Source organism: Capra hircus, chromosome 16, assembly GCF_001704415.2.
Source record: "Capra hircus breed San Clemente chromosome 16, ASM170441v1, whole genome shotgun sequence".
Taxonomy (NCBI): Eukaryota; Metazoa; Chordata; class Mammalia; order Artiodactyla; family Bovidae; genus Capra; species Capra hircus.
In genome coordinates, this window is record NC_030823.1 from 73915168 (window position 1) to 73931088 (window position 15921).

General features: G+C 54.8%; 1 protein-coding gene across 1 annotated transcript in view; it reads left to right on the top strand.

Annotated features, from left to right (window-relative positions):
• Nucleotides 1-15921, top strand: part of PLXNA2 (plexin A2) — a 232328-nt gene that overhangs the window by 190970 nt on the left and 25437 nt on the right. The window contains exons 13-19 of the mRNA XM_018060786.1: nt 488-639; nt 6805-6922; nt 9157-9293; nt 10166-10333; nt 10467-10560; nt 14658-14897; nt 15517-15660. Coding sequence (XP_017916275.1) covers nt 488-639; nt 6805-6922; nt 9157-9293; nt 10166-10333; nt 10467-10560; nt 14658-14897; nt 15517-15660 — 1053 coding nt within the window. The remainder of the gene's footprint in view (nt 1-487; nt 640-6804; nt 6923-9156; nt 9294-10165; nt 10334-10466; nt 10561-14657; nt 14898-15516; nt 15661-15921) is intronic.

Consider the following 15921-nt stretch of genomic DNA (forward strand, 5'->3'; position numbering starts at 1 on the left):
GTGTCGGTGATGCCATCCAACCATCTCATCCTCTGTTGTCACAATTACAGAGCCCTTGGGAGTTGACAGGATGGTCCTGGAAACCCTCCATGTGGGAGCTTCCAGGGTGAGGTTGGTTAGAGAGGATTATCCGCCTTCCCAACGAAAGAGACCTGAGGTTCAGGGAGATTCTGAGACTTGCTTTCAGTCAGGCAACTAGTGAATTCAAGCACTGCCTTGAGCCCAGTACTTGCTCCTAATCTCTTTCTCCTAAGTGGATGAATGAATGACGGCGTCATCGGATGGAGGTCCTAAAGAACCAATGAAATAGGTACAACTTCATTGTCGGGATGATGACGTTGGGATCCTAGACAAGTTGAAAAGAGGTGGAAACACAGTCCCCCCCCAGACTCCAGGTGTTCCAAAGCCTCCCTGCGGGGAGGGAAACGGGTGCCCCGGCCCCTCCTGCCATGACCGACCAGTTACTCCTCCCGCCTCCCTCCCGCAGATCCTGACGGTGTCCGGACCTCCTGAAGGGGGGACTCGAGTGACCATCCACGGCGTGAACCTGGGCCTGGACTTCTCGGAGATCGCCCACCACGTGCAGGTGGCCGGGGTGCCCTGCACGCCCCTGCCGGGGGATTACATCGTCGCTGAGCAGTGAGTCCAGTCCGCTTGGGCCCACCCCGCCAAAGCTTGGGGAGGACTCGCCCCTCTCTCTCTCCTCTGGGACTGCTCCAGGATCCACCCCCCGCCTCCCTCTTCCCAGGGACCCCACTCCCTGAAGCCTTCCCGGGACCCTCTCCTAGCCCACCTCCGCTCCTCGAGCATCCTATCCAGTGTGATTTCCAGTTCCTTGGCTCCTCTGGCATCAGGGTTGCCGGGGCCAGGCCGCCCGCGGTTGGTCTCCGCCTGCCCGCTGGCTGGCTGAGCCGCCTTCCCAGCCCGTCCGTTCTCCTCCTCGGCCTCCCCCGCCCCTTCTCCTCCGGCCGCCCTGTTGGAAGGCATCCCACTCGGTGGGCTGCGGGCAACAATTTGTTTGGCTCGTGGGGCTCTGACAGCAGCTTAATCCGAACAGGGCCTCCGCCGGAGCAAATTCATTTATTTCACTAAGGGAAATGTCAGCTGGAAATTAGAAAATAGTCATGTAGCGGCGGACGGGCGAGCGGGGCTCCCGGAGTGACATAGGTTCCAATTTGGGGTGCTCATTTGGCAGTGGCGGCCGCTGTGGAGTCAGTGGACAGGAGGTGGGCAAGAGGCTGGGGGGCTGCTGGGGGTGGGAGGGCAGCGGGAGTGATGTTTCCTCTGCTAGGGAGAAAGGGGGGGCCGCCAGGGTCTTCTGCGTGATTTCTCAGGCGGAGTTGGGCCATGTCACCCTGGGTCCAGCGGGCACTCAGCTCTGCAGGGGGCACTGGGAGCCTGGCCGTGAGCAGGGCTGGAAGCCGGGTTCTCCCCTTAAACGCCACCCCTTGCAGCCTCCCTCAAGCCAGCCCTGAGTAACAACCAGAAAAGTGGTGCTGGCAACCATGAAAAGATGACAGGATGTCTTTCATTGGCACTTACGCTTTCTCATCCATCCTCTCACTTCTAATTGGTAAGGACTCTGAGAGGTAGACGTTGTTACCACTATTTTAAGAGCAAAAGACTCGGAAGTGAAGTGACATCCCCCCACCCCCTCACCCCCCGTTCATTCAGGGCATAAGTGGCGGTAGAGAATTGGAACTCAGGTCTCCTAAGTTTTGGTTCAGACCTCTTGCTGTTCCCTAACAGCCAGGGGAGACTCCCAGTTAAGAGTGGCCTAGAAATCCCATGGTCCGCCAGCGTGTGGTTTTCTGGGTCAGAGGCTGTGATTCCAGGATGGCCAGGACAGGGTCAGAGTCGGGGGATGAGTTCTCCGACTCTGGGGATTCCCGGCAGGGGAAGCAGGAGCTGCTTGCCTGATCCTTTGGACCTTCAGATCTTGCAGACCGGACCCTTCGCTGTCAGCCTTGGCCCTTCAAGGAGTGAATCCTGGAGGAGAGACTGGCCAGGTCTACAGGAAAGAGATGAAGAAGAGGCGAATGGGGAAATATTTAAGTAGTGATTCTGAGCCAGGAGGGGAGGGGAAAGCTAGCGGACAGGACCCAGAAGCCTGCGGACTGTGGTCAGACGGTCTCTATAGAGCCCAGCGCCCCGGCAGACCCAGCTAGACGCTCAGTCACACTGAGCCCGAATCCGCCTTGGCCTCACAGACATGCCCTAGGCCTCGGGACACAGGCCAAGTCCCCAGCTTGGTGACATGCCGCAGGACTGCAAAGGAAAGGGTTTGTGGGAGATGAAAGGGTAAGGCTTTGACCTGAGAGGTGCTGAGTCTTGGGCAGCTGAGCATGGAAATAGCCTGGGATCTGGGATTCAAAAAGTCTTCTAAGTCCTGCCTTATCTACCCCGGGCAGCCCCGAGACCTTAGTAAACTGCTCCGTCTCTCCAACCTTCACTGGCCTCATGGAAACCACGATTCTTACCGCGTGGGTTTTGGGGGAGAATTCAGTAAGATGAAAACGAGGAGCCCGTAACGTGCCTTGGGAACATCAGGAAAGCTTGTTCCATCTTTGAAATCAAATGCATCACACCCACCCAGGTCCCCAGGGAAGAAAGTTCCCCCCAAAAAACTGAAAATGAGGATACAAAAGGAGCCTGGGAAGGTGAATGGTTGCCAGGGGTCCCTGCCAAGGCCAGTAGGCACCCTAGAAAACCACCCCCATCGTCTCCTTGGGTGCAGGGCAGACAGGAGGCGACAGGCGCATTCTGCACCTCGGCTGCATGCAGCCCTGGCTTCCAGCCGTGCCAGGCTCATTACTGCTCTCGAGGTTTCAGAGTTTGTTAACATCATTAAAGCCTCCATCCCGGGCAGTGAGCAGCAGGCACAATCATTACAGATGTCTGCGAGAGATGAATTTGGCTAAATGGGCCCAGTGCAGAGTCCCGGGCACGGGCAGGATTAGCAGGCACAGTAATGACTCACCATATGCTTGTGCCACGCCATCTATCACTCAGCAATTAGGTTAATGTTGGTTAAAGGGTCCCGCTTAGTCCTGCAATCAGCGCCCCACAGGTCTGGGGAGGCCCGGATGACTCCATCACAGGACGTTTCCTGGGTGATGAGAGGCAGGTTGAGGCTGCTGCTCAGCCCTTCCTGAGACGGGCTCTGTATGAGACAGACTTAGCTGAGGTCCTCAGACCCGCCCCCGGTCTCTCTCATCTGCTGTACCTACGAGCTCAGCCATGCCTTGATGGATGTTAGATTGCATGTGCTCCCCACCCCAAGGATGTGTGCTCATGGGGAGAAAAGCGCCACCCATGCCAGTCTGTGGGAGGTGGTGCAGGGTGGGGCGAGGGCACTGGGCTGGGTGCCAGGAGCTCAGCTATTGATGAGCTCTGTGACTTTGGGCAAGTCCCTTTGCTCCATGATCCTCAAATGTCTCATCTGGAAAGTGGGTCTGTAGAAACAGATCTCTGCAATCACTTTTACGGTCCCTAGGATATCAGAAACGATAACCTCTGTGCTTCACAGGATCTACAGCCCCCATCATTAGAAAGCATTATCGGTGGCACTAATGCCAGGAGGAGTCAAGCCTTCAAATGTGGAAGCTACTGTTAAAGGGTTATTTAGTCTAATTCCTCATTTTACAAGGAGAAACTTTAAACATCCCCAGCTCCTGTCTTGGGTAATACACAGGAAGACTAAAGCTATCAGGGATGCTGGGAGGAGGCAGGGAGACGGGGAGGTAGGAGGTCCCCAAAAGTCTAACCACAGGAACTTTGCTGACCTGTAAGGCCTGAAGGAGGAAGTGGTACCCACACCACTGCCTGTGGTTCTCTCCTGCCAGGGAGGGAGTGGGTGCAGCTGGTTAAGTCTCAAAGCCTTAGGAACCCAGCCAGGTCTTCCCTACCTCGCCATCCTCCACCTCCGCCAGCAACCTCAGCTGCACCCCAGGACAGCCACCTCGTCCACTCTGTCCCTTCCACAAAACACACAGAGAGCATTCCGCTGATGTTAGGGCAGCAGAGTGGAGGAGCATCAAAGGCATGAGCTTTGGAGCCAGGCTGAACCTGGATTTGAATCACAGCTCTGCCGCTTCCCAGCTCCGTGGCCATAGGTGAGTCACTTAGCACCTCGGAGCCTTGGTTTCCTTGTCTGTAAAAATAGAGACAGTAAGACCCACCCTTAGGATGTCTGAGGATGACATGAGATCCCGTCCGGTACAGTGCCTGCCATTTGCAGCTCAGTAGACTGGAGCTCTTGTTATTATTGAGAGACTCCACTTTGGCTTGACCCTCATCCTCAGTATAACCCTCTGCACTCCCTACAGCTGCCCTCGAGCTCAGGGATCAAATGCCAGTAACAGTGACAGATCCACTCAGTCAAGGGGACCTCTCCATCCTTCACTGCAAGCACTGGGTCCCAGGAATGAAAAGGAAGAAGAGTGACAGGTCCTCAGAGTTCCCTACAACGTGGTCTGCGTCCTTAGCGCTCTCGCCCAGTTCTTAGACTTACCAGATAGACCCTTCTGCAGCCCACTGCTGCCCCTGTCCACTCAAGAGAGGGATGGATGAAGTAGAAGCCCGCTCCACCGGCAGGGAGAGGACTCGGCTGCAGGCCCCTCCCTGCAGACCGGTCCCTGGGCCCCCCATCACTCCCTTCCAGGAGGGACACTCAGAGCCAGGTGCAGGCGCTCAGCCTTGGGCCGTGGGGCAGTGCCCTCTCCCCTCCGTTCGCCTTCTCACAGGTGCTTGACATGCAAAGCTCACCTTTTGGGCCATGAACCCTGAGCAAGAATATGTTCTGGGAAAGACAGTGTGCCAAGAGGCCCCAGCCCTGTGGTTCACCCCCTACAAGGACAGCAGAACAGGCCATCCTAGGCCTTCTCCTCTCTTAGACAGGTCCCAGGAGGAATAAAGATGCCCATGACCTTCACGTGTTCTCACGTTTCCTCTTTCCCTGACTTTGAGCCCACCCTGATTTCCTCCTGCTTTTTCTTCTCGAGGGTGGTTCCAGCACAGTGACCAATGTTGGGTGAGTGAGGGACAAGAAAGCGCTGATGAGAAAAGGAAAGAGACTCATCTGCTCCCTCCTCCTCTTGGCCCTCCCCTCCCTGCCACTTCCAGCACAGAGCAGAGATAATCCGCTGATGCTGCTGGAGAGTGCAGGTCAGCAGGATTGGATGGCAGGGACCCCAGACAGGAGCAGGCGCTGGGGCCCAGGAAACCCGGTAGGAGGGTTGTTACTCCAAGCAGGAAGCAGCGTGGAGATAACCCCATGCAGTACCTTAAATGAAGCTTCTCAAATGCTCCGCTAATGAGGTTTAAGGAGACAATTATGTGTAAAATACTAATTGATCACCACTATCATCTTTACTGTGGGTTCATAATTTATTTATTCTTGGCGAAAAGGAGGGGAGAACAGCCTTCAACATGCACCCACTACTGTCTTGTCGAACTTAATATGCTAAACGCAATAAGACAGTTATTGCATGTTAAGTAAATATTCACCAGGAGTGAAAGTACTTATTTGGGATTAACTGTTATGAAGGAGATGGAGCTCGGTGGCATGCCGTGTGCGCGAGCACGCCGTGTATTTGTTTAATGCAAGTTTTATTACATCGAAATGAAATCTCTGTTTAGTTACCTTCCTTCCTAGAGAAGCTGTTGAGATAAGCATCGCTCGGTTAAACACGGATCTTCCCCACCGTGCCTGGATAATGCTGAGGATTACTGGAGAGGGGTCTGTTTTTCTGGCTCCCCACTAAGCCAGCCTACCAAGGGCACCAGACTGCTCAGAACTCCTAAATGGCATTGGGAGGAGGGTTTCTCTTTACCAAGCCTGGTGGGGCCCTTTCCCACCCACCCCATGCCTTAGGATTCCAGGCAAGAGGTCCCCCCCCAAATCTGATTTCTTCCCTTCCTCCCATATGCTCCAGCTGCTGCCCACTGCTAGAGGTGGCTGTGGCTGAGGCAACCGGTCTGTAAATGTGCTTGTGACTTATCTCAGGCACCAGGGAAGCCCCCGCCCCACGAGGGGGCATCGATTTTGCACAGCAGCAGAGGGAGTGCCCCGCCCCCTCTTCCCTCCAGCTCTCCTATTGACGTGAGACGTGGCTTCCAACCCCGGGGCTGGTTGGCCGCCTCGCCCACCAGCTTCCTGCGCTCAGCCCTTGATTAAGTGGGAGTCCAGTGTCAGCGGCCGTGCTGATGAACTCATCCACCTGCCACCCCGTCCCCTGCTGCCGCTGGACGCTGCTGCCCTCGCTCAGCCGGGAGCTCTGGTTCGGGGAGCTCACTGTCTGGCCAGCTTATCTGTCCCCTCACTGCAGACCACAGGGAGGGAAACAAACCACACACGAGGCAGCTTGCCCAATCAGCCCTCAGTCCTTCTCGGGAGTGTTCAAGTGTTGGCCTGTCACTGCCTCTGCCTTGCCCCTCGGTCTCTCTACAGGGCATTAGGTTTATCCCACGGATTTTGGGACAGGGCTCAGTGCTAAGCCCTGCACTAGGCACCGGGGACTGCAGGCTTGTTCATAGAAATAGGCAGCACCGAGTTTTGAAGGGACACAGGTCTTTAGAGATGCGCTCATCCACCTTCTCACTGTGTCCATGAGAGATTGAAGCCCAGAGAGGGAAAGTCCTTGACCCAAGGTCACACAGCCACACGGGTGAGCAAGCTGTCTTGGTCCAGCCCTGGTGTAAGACTGTTGAGTTACTCACTGTGACTGTGGTGGGGTGAGCAAGCAGGGGCAGGAATGCCAGCTGTCCCCAGGTCTCTGACGGGAAGGCTCGCTCTCTCGTCAGGATCGTCTGTGAGATGGGCCACGCCCTCGTGGGAACCACCTCTGGGCCTGTGCGCCTGTGCATTGGCGAGTGTCAGCCGGAGTTCATGACCAAGTCCCATCAACAGTACACCTTTGTGGTGAGTACTGGGTCTCGTGCTGGGCTGTGCTGCTGCTGAGTTGCTTCAGTCGTGTCCGACTTTTTGCGACCCTCTGGGCTGTAGCCTGCCAGCCTCCTCTGCCCATGGGATTCTCCAGGCAAGAATACTTGAGTGGGTTGCCAGGCCCTGCTCCAGGGGATCTTCCTAACCCCAGGGATCAAACCCACATCTCGTCTGTCTCCTGCATTGGCAGGTAGGTGGGTTCTTTGCCACTAGCCCCACCTGGGCAGTTCTGCTCCCGACTTCTCCCAGCAAAGTCCCACCCTCCCCTTCCCAAGCCAGTGCCTCTGGGCTTCTTGCAGGCTGAGTAGGGGGCCAGAAGAAGGAAAGCCTATCTTTCCCAGGTGAGTCGAGTTCATGACCAACAATGCTTCTTTGGACACTTGGGAGTCCCGGGGAGCCGCAGGTCAGGGTTCTGAATAAGCAACATCAGACCTTTCTTAGAAAGTGGATCCTCAACGCAGGGTGGGCAGGCATTGCCCTTTGTCCTGCCAATGTGATATCTTTGTCTAATTCCAGCCTAATGAGGACAGATAGCCTGAGGGACCTAATTAAAAGGGTCTATATTTATCCACATGCTTTTTTTTCTGCCAGGGATATTGTAAGAGGAAGTTTAGAGGAGCCATTTGAAATCCTGCAGGGACACGGGTCTGTGTGTGCGGCCATGGAGAGGAGCGTAAGAGTGAGCTGCTCCGTGTATTGGCGTGTTGCATGTACATACACACATGCACAGCCCTGGAAACGCTTCTTCACACCCAGGCAGCAGGTGGAATCACAAAGACTTTCTTTACTCCTTGAGAACAACCCTCTTCTGGGGCCCAGACGCCCCTTTTCTGACACCTAACCAACATGGCTTTATCAAGTTCTTTGTTAAAAAGTGTTAACACCCTGCAGAGGGGGTCAAACCAGCCTTGCTCAGAGTATTGAAAAGTTACTAGATCACAAAATTCTCTTCTGTCTAAAGCATTTTACTGCTTATTTTAGGTTTTCCAGTCTCTGCCTTGTTAGCTCAGCAACTCCACCTTTTCCTTATACCTGTCTTCTCTTGGGTTGGAGGGTACCACGGGCTTCCCAGGTGGTGCTAGTGGTAAAGAACTGGCCTGCCAATGCCGAAGGCAGAAGAGACGTGGGTTCAATGCCTGGGTCAGGAAGATCCCCTGAAGAAGGAAATGGCAACCCCCTCCAGTATTCTTGCCTGGCAAATCCCATGGACAGAGAAGCCTGGTGGGCTACAGTCCATAGCGTCGTAAAGAGTCAAGACGCAGCTGAAGCGACTTCGCACTCACACATGCATACACACACGCAGCCCACCTCCCGCATCTGAGAGGGTCTTGTTTGAGAAGCAAACTCAGAAAGACTAGGTGGAGAGAGAGTGGCACAGTGACGAGCAGGGAGGGCTCCAGAGACCACGTCGCCCTCCTCCTCTCTTGACAGAGTAGCAAGCAAGACTGCTTGTCAGCCCAGACCGATGCAGAAACTTGCTCCAGGAGTGAGCAGAACTTGCTTGCATCACGTCGCTAGTGAGTGGCTGATGCAGACTAGAGTTCACATTGCGTGGTTGCTCAGTTAAATGCACTTTCCACTCCGCTCTGCTGCCCACTAGGCAGAAACAATTTCTTTCTGATGCATTCTAGGCCAATGACATTTCTTTTAGGCTTCAGGGTGATTGTTACAATTTAATGGGCTTAGTAGAACATCCCAACCAACGATAGGCCATCCTCCTGGTGAAGGTCGGGAAGCCAACATTACTGATGAGTGCCTGCACCAGGCACCCTGCCGTGCCCCTCTCGGGCTGAGGGATGGCTCAGAGGATGTGAGCTTGGACCATTAACGGAGACTCTTGGTGGTCCAGTCCAGACAGGGATGCTTTATTCAGCACTATCGATTTTGTGCCAAAAAAATCAGTACTGCTGCAGATAGAGAAGCATTCTGAATTGTTCTCAATTTGTAAACTAATTGATAGATTAGTCAGTGTCATCTCTGCCTTCCCATCAGGGTTATGAGCAGAAGACTCCCCGGGGAGTTAATTACTTGCCAAGCGTGGCCCTTCTGCCTTCCCTGGATATGCCCGGAGCCGCCTCTTAGAAAGGGTCTCAGCTCCAGGGTGGGCAGAGAGTGTCTGGAGTTCCCCCTTCTGTCTGTTTAAGCCTAGCCTGCGCTTCTCCTTGTGGGCAAAGCCTGAGCCGTGATCATGTCTCTGCTTCCTCCCAAAGAACCCTTCTGTGCTGTCGCTCAACCCCACCCGCGGGCCTGAGTCTGGAGGCACCATGGTGACCATCACGGGCCACTATCTCGGGTCTGGAAGCAGCGTGGCCGTTTACCTGGGCAACCAGACCTGCGAGTTCTACGGGTGAGAGGGGCTTGGAGGAGCTCTCGGAGACCATGTGTGTGCGGGCTGTGCACACATACAGGCACATGTGTGTGCAGGTTCACATATATGCCCGCCCCACCATCTCCATGGTACGCGTCACATCCTAGCCCCAAACCCTGCTCCAGTCACTGCGAGAAATGCCTGCCAGTAGTCAGTTTGAATCGCATCATAAGGGCTAAATAGTCCTACAAACACTTGGAAGTGAGGCCCATGCGACCTGCTTCTGAGCAGGGCTCCCAGGAGCGCTCAGCCCGCCGTCAGGATCGAGCATGCATTAGGTCCCCGCCGTAGTGACTCCAGAAGCGTGGCCTTTTTCCCCACGTGACTCACAGATGCCTCCTCGGGGCACCTCTCGTGTGTAAAAATTGAAGCCTGGGGATGTAGAGAATCCAGAGAGAATTCTGAAAGGGATCCCTAGATGGGAACCCAGCTTGCTCAATAGACCTCCTGCCTGGACCGTACACGGCCTGGGGCCAAGACGGTGTGTTTTCTGTGTTCGCTTTCCTGCATAGTACATTCTCCATGTGTCAAGTGACCAACCAGACTCCAAGCACTGGCTAAATAGTCATGTTTTAGAAAAATCCAGAAAGACAGGCATTCTCCCAAACCCCAAGGAGCCTTGCCCCTGCCCCATCTTCTCTGAGCCCCTTCTCCAATTGGCTGCCTCCCCAACCCAACCAGAGTTGGAGCTCAAGTAGAAAGAGACACTGATACACACTGCTAAGGGACGTTCCCTAGCCTGGAGTAGAACAGGACAGAAGAACCCATCCTTCAACTGGGGGAAAGCGCCTTCTCGGGCCAGAGGCCGCCCCCTTGCCCCGGCTCCTAACCCTCCTGCGGTCTGCCTGCAGGCGGTCCATGAACGAGATCGTGTGCGTCTCGCCCCCGTCGTCCAATGGGCTGGGGCCCGTCCCCGTCTCCGTGAGCGTCGACCGGGCCCGAGTGGACAGCAACCTGCAGTTCGAGTACATAGACGACCCTCGGGTGCAGCGCGTCGAGCCCGAGTGGAGCATTGCCAGGTGAGGCGGAGGAGGCGCCCAGCCGCTGCGCCCGAGCCCCTTCCGCCCCGGGGCGGCTCCGCCCGCGTCCTCGCGGAGCGTGGGAGCAGCTGCAGAGGGCTGTCTCTCTCACCCAGCCTCTGCTTCTTCCCAGTGGCCACACACCCCTGACCATCACGGGCTTCAACCTGGATGTCATTCAGGAGCCGAGGATCCGCGTCAAGTTTAACGGCAAAGAATCTGTCAACGTGAGTACCGGCGCGTCCACCCAGCCCTCAGGAAACGCGGCTGTGGGTGTGTTTGGCAAGGTGATGGGGTCTGTTAGCACTGGGGCCTTCGTTTGCCAGAGCAGAGTCCGCAGTCATGGCCCCAAACACCGGGGCCTCGCAGTGGTTTTTATAATTACAGTATAACTGTTACTCGTCAGAAGGTCGTGTGACTCCTTATCCCAGAAGGGCTTCTAAGCCTCGGACATGGTGCCAAAGGGCTCCTGTTTTCTGCCATGTTCCCTTCGAGGTCTGATAAAAGGAGTGTGAGAGGGTGAAGAAATTCTGGCTGCAGATTCACATGTTTTCAAATTAGAAATAGGACGCTGCCATCTGTTAGCTGTACACCCATGATAAAGTTGTTTAACCTCTCTGATCCTCCCTTCCCCGGCTAGAGATGCTGATGATAAGACTCTCCTCATGACTCTGTAAGATGCAATGAGGCTGGCACTTGATAAACACTAGTCACTGCATGCAGATAAGTCCATCCTGGTTGCTAAGACGATCAAGCTGAACATTTCACTTCGCTGTCCTGGGCAGGGCCACGTAATTTAATTTTTTTCCCCTACTGTGGATTTTTGTGATGTTAAAAAAAGTACTCTATCGTAAACGCAGAATGTCTGCTATGTTGTTATAAATTTTTTAGTTTGTTCCACCGGCTCCATCTTTCTCTTTTCAGTCAATATGCTCTAAAACATTTCTGCATTCATAATTATAGTCCAGGAGATGCCATTATCGCCATCATTTTTCACATGAGTTACTATTATTAGTGCTTTGATCTCCTGGAGATTGACGAGGCTGAGATGGAGACGGAGAAGGTGGTGTTGCATCAACGCTCTTTTTCCTGACGCGTTCCCAGCATGCTTGAAGCTTCCCTGGAAAACACAGAAATACACGAAATGACAGACTTGCCGGAAGGCTAGATCTGGAAAGTTCTCAGAGATCATCTGGTCCGAACTGCTCCTCGTGTAGCTTAGAAGATAGGGCCGGAAGGGAGTAATGACTTGCCCCCAGACATGGAGGAGGCAGGTGATAGAGCCAAGCCCAGTCCCACGCATCTGACTCTTGGTAACTAGACTATGTGAGATGCTGGTAGGCTTGACGTTCCATCGTGCCAGAGGCGTGGGATGCCAGTCTGTCAACTCCAGCGCACATCGTGGTAACAGCTCCGTGGCCTAGACGAGCACATGACTCTGTGTCCCAGTGAAGAGCTTGATACCTGAGCAGGAGAGACTGTGTCCCCTTCCACTTTCAGGCTGAGGCCACAGCCCACCTCCTCCTGTCTGCTGTCTCTAGGAACTGGCCAGCCTGGGGAGAGGGCACAGTCCCTCCAGGGTCAGCAAGACCCCAGAGGTCAAAGCATCAGAATGCAGAAAGTAAAAGACACGATTGTCTAGCAGAGAGGGAATTTTGTAGGATGAGTACGTGACTGAGAAGGGCAACCTCCAAGGCTGCATGGTTAGTCCCCAGGAAGCTGTTTGAAGGGAAGACAGAGCTGGGAAGGGCCCCTCAACAGCTGACATCCTTCTGAGAATGCTTGGGTCTTACTGCCCTCCCCAGGATGCGCTGGCAGGAATCTCCCCAGCAGTTCCTCCCGCCCATCCCCCAGGACCTCAGTGCTTCAAGGAGTTAAGAAGCAGCCTCTCCCTCTCGAGAGATGGGGGGCCCTGAGCACCAGCAGTGACCTGCCTGGTGTCTGCGGGCTGCAGCCTAGAGGAAGGGCCTGGGGGTGCATGTCGCCAGCAAGCCGGTCCCGGGAGGGAAAGCCAGCCCGCTCTGCCCAGTGCCTTCCTGATCAGGGGTGCTGGGAGAGAACTGTGTGTCCCCTTGGCCCTGCCTGGAGCCCACCTCACCCTCAGGCCCTGGCGCTAACCGCCCCCCTCCGCCCCCGCCTCTGGGTTTGGAAGCAGCCCCAGGGGGACGGGCCAGAGTGCAGGCCGCCAACCCCGAAGGAATGTTTGGCAGGCAAAGTGCCGATGCAGCACCGGGCAGGGAGCAAACAGAGGCTGTTTGTCTGGGGGTGGTTTGCTCATTCTCAGAGGAGCCTCGTCCAGGGGCACCGGAGCGAGCGGAGAGGAGACGGGGCAGGCAGGGCGGCAGCGCTCAGGCTGGGGGTCTGTCCCACGGACCCCGGGGTGGGACCCCCAGCTCAGCTCCTCCACCTGTTTGACAGCACTTCTGTTTCCCTCCTGCCAGGCTGTCCCCAGCTGGCATGTGAAAGGGACTCTGGGTTCATAGGGGGCTGCTGAGGGGACCTGAGGAAGGCGGGGTGGGTACTGCTCTCTGACGGCACGGAGCCCTCCTGAACTGTTTGCTTTAAACTCTTCAACTCCCCCTGGAAAGGGAGGGTTAAGGCTTGGAGCGCTGACCTCATCTCCATGCAAGTGTCCGCTTTTTCTGCCCTCTCACACACACCGTCTTGTTTTCCAAATGTGAAGCCCGGGTTTGTGTATGTTGGCTGGACACACAACATGTGTGGAGCTGCCAGGACAGCGTGTACTTGAGCACGGTTCCCACACATGCCCCTGGCGGTTGCTGGGACACGGAGCCTCCCGCAGCCCAGCAGCTGCAGAGAGCAGGACGGGAGGAGTGGGGAGGGGTCCAGACCGCGCTCGGGCCCCGGGGCGGGGTCTCCAGTCAGGCTGCTGCCTGGGCAGCCCCTAGACCAGCCGGCAGAGGAGGGCCAGCTCAGCAAGCTGTTAGCTGGAGACCAGGGCCCACCCAGGAGGAAAGGACATTGTGAACCCAGGGGCGATACCACGGTCACACCTCCGTGGACGGTGAAGGGACCCTCGGAGAAGAGTGAGACCTTGACTAGAACATTGAAGGAGGTGAAGGAGCTTTTTCATCCATCACTATGGTCAGTAAACATTAACTGAACACCTACTGTGTGCTCATCTCATACAGCTTCCCACATCCCATCACACACACACACACACACACACACACACATTTATACAAACATATGCAGGACACACATACACATAGACACAGATACACACATACACACATATACACACACATATACACACGCGGACACACATGGACACACACATGACTCACACGACACACACATGCATAGACACAGATACGCACATATACATACATATACACATATGCACATGGACACACATACATAAACACACAAGTTTATACACACACAATTTATACACACATATAAATACATATATACACACATGGACACAATACATAGACACACATTTATACACACATGGACACATACATAGACACACATACACATGCACACACATTTATACATACATACACATACATATACACACATACACACATGGACACACACATAGACACATATATACCCACACATTTATACACACATACACACAATCGGACACACACACATACATAGACACACACGTACACACACACACAGGACACGGCTTCTGTTCTGCTCTTTGCTTCATTTGTTCATGCTCCGTCATTCCCAGGCATTTGCTACGGTTTTTCTCTGCCTGGAACTTGATCCTTTACCATCCCCGCTGTCTGGGAAAGTCCTGCACATTCTCCAGGTTAAATTTCATTCATTTTTTCCAAAGGAAAGCTCCCATGAGTCACCCTTACCCTACCTCAGGCCACGCGCGCACGCGCGCGCGCACACACACACACACACAGAGGCACCCCTAGAGTGCCGGGGACGCCCCCATCCGGGCGTTTCTCACTCCATCCGTGCCTTTAGCAGTGCCGCGGCCCCTCGTGGGCCGCAGGCCCTCTGCTGCGGCCACACTGTGATGCTGGTTGGATCCTTGCCTCCGCCCTGGACTGGGGCCGTTTCACTGATGGCCCAGCTCCTGGGCACAGTGCCTGGCACAATGTAGGTGCTCAGTCAGTGTGGGCGAATGAAGAAATGAAGTTAAAATGCACCCCTCCTCCTACACACACACACACAAAACCAACAACAGAAAAATACAATTTCACAGCTCTTTTCCTGAAGCAAGTAGCTCACTAGAGACCAGCCAAACAAAGCAGAAGCTGGGACTAGGGCGTGTGACCCCGCGGTATTGCCAGCTGGGTGTTGGAACGCTGCGCTCTGGGCCCCGTAGGTGTGCAAAGTTGTGAACACCACCACCCTGACCTGCCTGGCACCCTCGCTGACCACGGACTATCGGCCTGGCCTGGACACCGTGGAGCGGCCAGACGAGTTTGGATTTGTCTTCAACAACGTCCAGTCCTTGCTGATTTACAACGACACCAAGTTCATCTACTACCCCAACCCGACCTTTGAACTGCTCAGCCCTACTGGAGTCTTGGATCAGAAGCCAGGATCCCCCATCATTCTGAAGGTAGGAGCGCGGCATGGCCAGACCACCCCTCTCCCGTCCTGGCCTCGCCTCCCTTCAGTGCCCACAGGCTTCCATCGCTGCCAACGCCCCGTGAAGGGAGCTCAGGAATAGCTACAGACCCACGCAGTGACGTATCTTGAGCTTGGGATTCTCGAGGAACCCTGGGGAGTATTTTGTGTTCTTGCGGACATTGGGCCCAAAAAGCCTTGCAGTGCGTTGGAAGCAGCCACATCCTTCATTGACCTCATCCGTGGCCACCATAACTGCCCTCAAGTGTGAGGCGGTCACGGTCTCCGGTGCCATCCCTCCAAGGGTGTGTTCCTCCACCGCTTTCAGCTCTCGCCCCTGCGGCCTCCCCTGCAACGTTTCGCTTTTTTGCTGTTTGCCCTCTCCTTCCTCTCTCGTTACCGCTCTCTCCTTCCCTTTCATTCTCTCCTCCCTCCCTTTGTTTTCCCTTTTCCTCTCTGAATTGTGGCCGATGGACGTCCTCTCCGATGGAATGCCTCTTTGGTTTTTGCATTGGAGCCCTTACCCTCTCTCTTTAATCTCTTCTTAAATAGGCAATTAACTTCTGTGTGCACATGTCAATTATTCCTAATAAGATTGCTATTATCTGCAGGGCAAAAATCTTTGCCCTCCTGCCTCTGGAGGTGCCAAACTCAACTACACAGTGCTGATTGGAGAGACCCCGTGTGCCGTTACCGTGTCCGAGACACAGCTCCTCTGCGAGCCTCCCAACCTCACGGGGGAGCACAAGGTCATGGTGAGCGAACCACCTTCTATTCTTTCTTCCCTCCTCACCTTGCATGTATAATCTATTGTAGCCAAAGGGTTTTCCAGCTCCTCCACATCCCCTCATCTCAAGGTTCTATATTGGAATGGTTAGGAGCAGAGGACGCAAGAAAAGAAAGGCAGGCGATCCGCAGGAAGTTGTTTGGTCGTCAGACTACACTGTGTGGTTGTGGTTGCTCCTGTCCTTTCTGAAACGAGAAGGACTGGACAGCTCGACAGCGTTTGTGTGCCT